A 9,074-nucleotide genomic window follows, 5' to 3' on the forward strand; every position below is an offset into this window, starting at 1 on the left:
GATGCCGACTGGTTTAACTCAGGAGACAGATTATTTTGTGCACCAGATCTTCTAAACGTCAGCAGCAGGGCACCGATCATTTGTTAAGTAGTTCCTTTCAAATTACATGCAGAAATGAAGGTAATTAAAATTAGAAATATGTGTACAGCTAAATATATGCTCGTTAGAATTAAAGTGTGTCTGTCTGCTGTGCAAGCTGAAGAGACTCTGTTGACTGTGCAGTATATTTTGCCCAGCCAGTTGCTTTCCAGACTAGAAAGACTGGTTGGCAGTTACCGAAACCCAGGCATGCAGAAAAGGAGGATTCTTTCCGTGTTGTTCAGATAAGCTAGCTAGTTCCTATTCCTGTTACTCAACTTAGTTTGTGCAGCTCTGAAGCACAAATCCAGCCTTACCCCTGTCTTCATTTTCTGTCTCTTATTTTGGGGCGGGGTAGAGTTCCAAGGACTCATGGACAAGGAAAAGCAAAACCTCTTCTCCCTCTCAGTCCTTCCTCACAGACAGGCAATTTATACCTGAAAAAGACTCTCCTTTTGCGTATTTTGAGGATCAAGTGGGACAGATCTAATACAACTTTTAAATTGAGGCTGAGTGCACCGAGTTTTCTTAACCAGCTGCATCTCTGTGAGAGAGAAATGAGAACTAAACTTCCACAGAAGAATACCCCTCTCCCTCTTTAATCTCCTGCCTGTTTCATAGCTATTTATAGCTTCCCAACATATACTGCCAGCATGGAAGGACCCATTTTATCTTAAAAAATTGATTTAAAAATGTGTAAGTCACTTATGAGTTACCAGTGCTTTATTAGAACAATTATATGTGAAGTATTTATAGTGCCTCAGAGCTAATGTAGGTAACCTGGAATGCGCAACCAAAGTTATACAAGTACAGAAGAGATTTCTAACGAGGTTCCCCTGAGAAATCAGGGGAGATGAGGATCCAAGTGTACTGGAGCTGGTCAGGTCACCGTACATCACCAATCAGTCCTGGTAGAATGACTGTGGGGTGTCGCTAATTGAAATCAAAAAGCATAGAAGACAGTTTACCAGCAGGGAAAAGAGGGACAAGATGCATGGTCTAGATCTGCTGGTTATTTGCCTGTATATATTTGGGTGATTAATGAATGAAATGGTTCTAATTCTGCTGCCTCCTGTTTTGCAGTCCTGTTCTTAACGCAGCGTTTCGTAAAAGTTAAGATCCAGACACGGGCAGCTCTGGTCCTTTCAGCTAAAGACCAGGGCTGGTTTCCAAAGTAGCGCTGAGGAAGTTTGCAGTGCTGCACTCCGCCTCATCCCGGCGCAGACGAAAGCGCTGGGTCTCCAGGGCTGTCAGTCTGGCACTATTCATGCAGTAAATTCCCTCTTCGTGGGGAGAGAAAAAGTAGTGCATAATAATATTGAACAATCCTTTATAGGAGAATACTGCGGGATGTTTCCTCCAGTGCCGTGCATATAAGCAAAGTGTCTCCTTGGGATAAGCATCACTATGGATTATTATATGTTTCATAATTACAAAACCTCTTCCAGCAGCAGTAAGATGCTTGCATGAGGGATTTCAATTGTCCTTTAGACAGTAAAATTGCATAGAAAGATGCTCCACATTAAGGTGATGAATGTTAATGTGCCCTGAAGAGAAAGAGCATTTCTGTGAGCAGTTCAGGCATTTTCACCACAGATTGATTCCATCATTTTTTATTCAGTATTTTGATGGCCTGTTGAAATCAATAATGCCGCAGCCTCACTGGCTGGAAAGGCAGCTTTCATACAATTAAAAAAACTTCAGAGTAAAGCTGCCTAGAAGGATACCATGCAGAGGATATAATTAGGATTTGAGGGCCTGAGTCAGTGGAATCAATGGAAGTTCCATTGATAAATCGACTTTTGAGAGGGCCCCTGCATCTTATATGATAATAGCACCTTTCTCCAGCTAATTTTATGGCAGAGTTGGAAAAACATTAGGGAAGGGAAAGTAAATACAAGTAAAACCAAAAGTTAAGTATTTAAGAACTCTGACCAAAGACCAAAAAGAAAATTCCTGGCTAGGTCAGAACCACAGTAACTACTCTGATTTCAAGGGAATGCTGGCTTCCAGTGGCTGAAGAGCTGGACAACTTGGGGTGTTTCTCATCTCTGGTAGCTAGGAAATAATCAAGGCATAGTCCTGCTGGGAAAAGGTTGTCCAGCTTTGGAGGCTTCCCTCTTTCAGATGGTCATGGTGCTCAGTCGGTAGCTTACTCCATCAGGTCACACGCCTGGGATTCAAGCTGACTGTTGCTCAGGTGTTCTGAGCAATGTTTCCCTGCAAGTCAGCAGTTTCCTCTGGTCCGGCGGAGGGATGTAATATTTCACACGAGTAAAACCCAAGTCTAAATGAGAGAGACCAGTGAACGACTGCGTCTGAGGCCAGGTCTCTAATTAAAGGTGGAAGAAAACTAATGAAAACCAGAGCTTTTCTGTTTCTTTCAACTGAAAATGTTCTTAGAGCAAGATTCAGTACATATTGAACATTTTTAAGACTGTAAACCCAGCTTGGTCCACTCGTGGCTTTTCATGGCATACAGTTTCACAGGGTGAAGTGCCAGCTAATTTCACTCGAGTTCCCAGCTCTTTCTTGACAGCTGTAGATGAACTGATGAGCACACGAGGCTTACACCTGGGGAATCACGGATTAGACTTGTTTGTAAGGAAGCAAATATAAATTAGTGTGTTTATGCTACTTTTAAAATGCTTTTAATGAGGAATCATTTGCTATTCAAAATTTCAATCTATAATAATGCCATAACCTCGCTGAGCTGATTATCATGTGCCTTGTTTAATATCATTCTTCAAATGGGTGATGAGAGCAAGCCAGTTGGTTTAAATTCTGGTGTATGCACTCGCACCTGCCTCTAACTCAATGGGGCAAGACACCCCGCTTGACTGGGTCTTGTGTTTTTATTTTGTTCTCTGTTTTAGATGGAACTGATCTGACTTCCAGCGGGTCTCAGGAGCAGCCTATCTGTCTTCTCCAGTAACAAGGCCTGGGGTCATCATGGCAGCGGGCGTAGCAGCATGGTTGCCCTTTGCCAGGGCAGCCGCCATAGGATGGATGCCAGTGGCCAACTGTCCCATGCCACTGGCTCCAACGGAGAAAAACAAGCGGCAGGATGAGCTGATCATTCTCAATGTGAGTGGCAGGCGTTTCCAGACCTGGAGGACTACACTGGAGAGATACCCAGACACGCTCCTGGGCAGCACCGAGAAGGAGTTCTTCTTCAATGAAGACACTAAGGAGTACTTCTTTGACCGGGACCCCGAGGTCTTTAGGTGCATCTTAAATTTTTATAGAACTGGCAAGCTGCACTATCCCAGGTACGAGTGTATCTCTGCCTATGACGAAGAGCTTGCCTTCTATGGGATCCTCCCTGAAATCATTGGGGACTGCTGCTATGAAGAGTACAAAGACAGAAAGCGGGAAAATGCAGAGCGGCTGATGGATGACAATGACTCAGAAAACAACCAAGAAGGGTCCATGCCATCCCTGAGCTTCCGGCAGACCATGTGGCGAGCCTTCGAGAACCCCCACACCAGCACCTTAGCCTTAGTCTTTTACTATGTCACCGGTTTCTTTATTGCTGTCTCTGTCATCACTAATGTCGTGGAAACTGTCCCTTGTGGCACGGTGCCTGGAAACAAGGAGCTTCCATGTGGGGAAAGATACGCTGTGGCTTTCTTTTGCTTGGACACAGCTTGTGTGATGATTTTCACAGTTGAATACCTGTTGAGACTCTTTGCAGCCCCAAGTCGCTACAGATTCATTAGAAGTGTGATGAGCATCATTGACGTGGTGGCCATCATGCCGTACTACATCGGCTTGGTGATGACCAACAACGAGGATGTCAGCGGAGCCTTTGTGACACTAAGGGTTTTTAGGGTTTTCAGGATTTTCAAGTTCTCTCGCCATTCCCAAGGCTTAAGAATCTTGGGCTACACTTTGAAAAGCTGTGCCTCCGAGCTTGGCTTTCTCCTCTTTTCCCTCACTATGGCAATCATCATCTTTGCAACTGTGATGTTTTATGCAGAGAAAGGGTCCTCGGCAAGCAAATTCACCAGTATCCCTGCTTCCTTTTGGTACACTATTGTAACCATGACAACACTGGGGTGAGTATTACTTTTTCTTTTAACGAGCAGCAGGCAAGCATGTAGTAGGAGCTTGACTTCAGTTACTCCTAAGCATTTTCTTGGGTGCATGTTTGAAAAGGGGCTGGAACTGTTAAGGGCTTGATTGTTCTTTGCCTTACAATTTGTGCAATTTATGCTTATGTGGAGTTGTATAAAACAGAAAAAGCACTTACACCCACTTGACAAATGTTTGGCACAATGGTAAATGAGTGCAGGAGGAGCAAGGCTGTGGAGTAGCAGGTCCTGTTTCGCACTCCTTCTGCAGGAGAAGTTAGCACGAGTGCAAGGGAGCTGGCAGCTAGAGCTTATGTTTTTTTCAGACATTCATTCGAGCCATAGATTTTACACAGAGTTGCTGATGTACTTGTCTCTTTTTGTGATGTCGGTCATTGTTTCTTCACTTGACGTACCAGAAACTATAGATTTGCTGAATTCAAATGGATGTTGTGGGCTAATGTACTGAAAATACTCCCTGATCTCCAGGACGTGATCTGGTTTTTACTTAATTGAGCAGGATACGGGCTTCCTGTGTTTAGTTGTGAGTTTAAAAAACATAAGACGAGTAGGCTGTAGCAGTTGCAGGAGAATTTCAAACATTCCCATGGACAGGTACAAAGATAATGATATCAAAGCAAAGGAAATGTAGCCTGGAGGGTACTTTTTTCCCTTACATTTCATTTCAGTCTTACAGATGTTTCTACTAAGATTACAGATTTGCACTTCTGTGGCTCTGAACTAAAACCTTTGTAAACAGAATGTCCAAACCCTCACCCTGACGGGGTTATGTAAAAGAAGTAGACATCACAGGCTGCTGCTTCAGGCAGTCACAAAGTTACGGTGGAATGCAATCTCGTAATTCCACACAGCAGAGCAATATATGAAGTTTACAGTTACTCTGCAAAGAGTTTTCCCACTGGAGAGTTTGCAGAGTTTAATATTCGGATGTAGAACATTCTCATTCTTGTAATATGGTGACCACTTTTTTCTCTAAACTGCTTTGGATTTTAAACACTTCTCTGTGCCTATTATACATGAGCAGGCTTACAGTAGCACTTTTAAATTATTAAAATCGTAATTCAGCTGTCAGAAAGGCGTAGAATCTGAGCATATGACAGCCGCAAGTCTGAAATTCTTCATTAAGTGAAAAAGTAGAGCATGTTTGTCATAGTCACCCAAAGATCCTTTTTTCCTCCTTCTTTAACATCTAAGCAAAGTAGGCAAGTTTGTGTGGTGAAAGCTAAGGGCCTCACCCTGGAAAACAGTCAGCGCTTGCTTAGAAATCCAAGCTGGGCTTTAGATCCCCGCGGTCCCTCACCCCATGGTTCAGCCTTCCCTGTTCTGCCCGGTCCATAGTGGCCGGTTCCCAGCACTCTATGTGAGCAGCTTCAGCCGGACACCCACCCTGGGAGGCTCATCCTCTCCAGAAGGGGAAAGTGGATGGAAATCTGGTTCTTTTGCCTGGTTTCTGGTCAGTCATGGTCACACCTCTCTTTCTACCTACACACGCTCGCACACATTCACGCGTACGTTGGGGTATCTTTGTGACAGGGAAGCTGGGGTCACGGCAGCGTGCAGTGTTGCTTGGGAAGGAACCCTCTTGGAGAAATGCTCCCCAAATGTGCTGTAGGGCAACTGAGCCTCTATTCCCATCAGTGCAGCGGCTTTTGTTCTCTTCCCCTTCCTTTCGGAACGCGTGGTTAGACAGACCAGAGTGCTCCTGAGGACTGTAAAGTGTTCTCAATCTGTTGTAATCACAGAAATTATAGATGAATGAGTGCCTTCAATGAGTTGACAAGAATTTAAAAAATTACACATTTAAACACGGCTTTGCAAGAGTTCATTGGAAAGAGACCGTGAAATACTAGCAAAGCCTTAAAGCTTCAGCTTCTAGTCTTACTGATCTGGGGGCTAGGGTTTTAATTAAGATAGGTGTCTAGAGCAAATAGACTGTCAGGTAAGTTTGGTGTCACGTCGCAGACTTACAAGAAGTTCAGAGAGCTCGGTAATAACAGACCCCAAAGACCCCTGCGCTCTGCCCACAACCACATCCAGCAGGTACCTAGCGCTTCCTTAGCCAAGGCCCTGAAGCCAAACACTCTCCCCTGCCTTGCCCAAAACCTGGGCTGGGAAGCAAAGTTACTACTACGAGCCACAAAAATCTAGTTCCTGCCTGACCAGCTTCACAGAGCCTTGACTGGACCCCCTGGGGAGGCATTTTTTGGAGCTGGTCAGGATGGCGGTGGGGTCCCAGACACGGATGCAAGGCCAGCGCCGGTGGAGCCGGCACCAGTCCAGCTCTGACCCATGACTTGGCATCATGGCAGAGAAATGAATGAACTCTAGACACAAAAACATTTGGCGCCAGGTCATTTGAACCTTCCTGACCCCCACCACATGTTGTGGGAGTTTTCATACAATACTTCATGTACATCTCTCCTCAGAAGTCATTTCAATATGCTTGGAAGGATCTTGTTACCAACGAGAGTACTGGCAATTCCTGTTGCACAGACACCACCAAAAATGCAATCAAAGTCTCTAACGCGCCTCTTAACAGCTCAGACTTTGCCTAGGCAGCGGTTGCCGGTTCGCTGCCTGCATTACAGCAATGCCAAGAGCTTTCCTAAATATCTTAAACAGTTTCTACCCTTTGCTGTAAAGAAATCAGCCAGTATTTAAACCACGAGATTGCAAAGCACAAGGGGTTTGCGCTCAGTCCTGTATGCATACATACATAGTTTTTGTCTTGAGCATTGGAACATTTAAATCCTGGTAAGTGAGTATTTCCCCGACACGGGAATTCCACCACTGCTTGTGACAGAGTGCTTTGTAAAAGTGATCTGAAACATGCAGGATAACTTTTCCCATATTATTACAACGTTAAAAAATTCGCTCTATTTATATAAAAGGGAAAGTTGACTCAGAACAAACACGGGTAGCATAAGGAAACCATTAGCTCCCCTACTGTACTGTACATCAGCTGTGTCATTCCAGACTCCTACGGATCTTTAGCATACAGATGAATTTCCAGATTGACTCATAAATTAAAAGCAATAAAAACACATTTTTCTTGAAGGTGAAGCACTGCATGAAATATAGAAAGCACTGCTTTTGGTGGGGTTACTCTGCAAATCAGTTTTGAGAAATCCAGGACGACTTGCAAGCTCCTTAGGTACTTAACAACCCAAGGAGATAGGTACAACAGGGTTTCTGGAATGGGAAACAAAGCAAAGGAATTAAATTATACTGACCCTGCATCTCTGATCCCTCTGCTCTGCTCATCAGCCCTGGTTTAACAGAGGCTGGTTTTAATTTAGCACGATTTAAATTTTGCTCAGGAGGTTTTATAATGGAAGCATTATTCTTGGATGCATCTTAAATCAATCTGAATTACCGGAGCAACTATTCAAATTTAATTCAAAATCAGCTATCCAGTTCATGCAGAAACATTTTTCTCAAGAGGCCAACACCTACCCATCTCCTCCCCTGTCCAAAACACCCATACAATCAACATCAGCTTTGCCAGCACCCTTTCTTCATTCTGCAGGAGCTTTTGACCCCTAGGACTCTACCTCTCGGAAATGCAAGCGCTGCCGAAAGCAGCGGAGCAGCATCGTGCTGGTTCCCCTCGTTAGCATTCATGTCCCTGTCTCGGTTTTTAGCTGCCTTGAGAGGCAAAAGCCACCAGTTTTACATCTATGTAAAGAGAGTTTAATTATCATCAATTTCATTACCTTCCTACCAGCGGGTTGGTTTTATTCACTATTAAATAGCGTCTGGCTCTGGATGGGGCAGCCTCGTGTTTCTCTGCCCGCCAGTACACATCACACACACGGCTGCGGTCCGAGACCTACTAAACCCCGCACCATTTTTGCCCAGAGTGTGTATTTTTCCAAGGTTTTTATAGCTGGTTTCATTTCACCTGACAGCAGCGTGTTTCGGACTCCCGGGCTGTCTGCGACCTGCGGCGCTGGCAGTTGTGAACATGCAGAGTACCACATCTGCCCGCACCATCCCAGGGCACAGAGAGGCTCCCGAGGGAGAGCATCACAGCCGGGCTCTGCACCATGCCCCGGACCGGGGGATGCTGGAGCTGAGCACCAGCACCTAAAGCAGGTGACCAACCGGCAGTGCCTCCTGGAGGGAATCGGCACCGAGATCTTTGGTACCGCAGACGAGGGAGCAGGGGCTGTTGATGGATTTAGTTCTGGTTTGAGCTTAGGGATACGCTGTGTGATTCCCTATTGCCTAACGAAGGCTGAGCTCCCACAGCTCAGCACCCCCAGGGGAATCCTAGGCGAATCCATCTTCTGTGGGACAGTCTCCCTTACAATTCACAAGAACAGAATGGTTTCAAGATCGCTATCCCTCTTTCAGAATCGGCTGCACTGGTCAATGAGCTTGGAAGATACACATCAGCGCACTTGGACAACACAGTCCTGGCTATGTAATTCATTTAAGGATCCAGGTTAATGCCAGGAAGTCAATAAAACAGATGTGCTGGCCTGGTTATGTCAACAGCCTGATCTGAGATTTCTTACAGTTCTTACCAGCTGAGCGCTTAGAGAGCAGGGATTTGGGGTAGGGGTCTGTTTGGGTTTATCGTTGTTCAGGCTGGTACCCCGTGGTCCTGCAAAATGTGGGTCAGAGCGAGTGCAAGAGAACCGACACCCGATCAACCCCTCAGAAAGAAACATCGTTCTTTGGCTTATTTCTTGGGCTTTCTCTTTTTCTTGGTATTCAACCACGGACAAACGGGATGAAATTTAAGTAGTGAAGTAGCACGTGGGATAATTGCTGTTGGCCAGACTGTTGGCAGCTGGCCTAGCGTGAACTTACTGAATCCTGGGCACGCTCCTTGCAAGCGCTGCTAGCTGCCGCGCGAGCAGAGACGTCTCTGCAGTCGTTTCTCCAGCG

The 9,074-nt window shown here is 45.3% G+C and overlaps 1 protein-coding gene across 1 annotated transcript; it reads left to right on the forward strand.

Moving 5' to 3' along the window:
- Positions 1–3,030: 3,030 nt before the first annotated feature.
- LOC104508039 (potassium voltage-gated channel subfamily D member 3) lies at positions 3,031–4,143 on the forward strand. The gene has a single exon (XM_010149511.1). It carries the CDS (start codon positions 3,031–3,033, stop codon positions 4,141–4,143), a length of 1,113 nt encoding a protein of 370 aa, XP_010147813.1.
- The last annotated feature ends 4,931 nt before the right edge of the window (positions 4,144–9,074 follow it).

This window comes from Eurypyga helias, unplaced genomic scaffold (assembly GCF_000690775.1).
Source record: "Eurypyga helias isolate BGI_N326 unplaced genomic scaffold, ASM69077v1 scaffold33953, whole genome shotgun sequence".
Classification (NCBI taxonomy): domain Eukaryota; kingdom Metazoa; phylum Chordata; class Aves; order Eurypygiformes; family Eurypygidae; genus Eurypyga; species Eurypyga helias.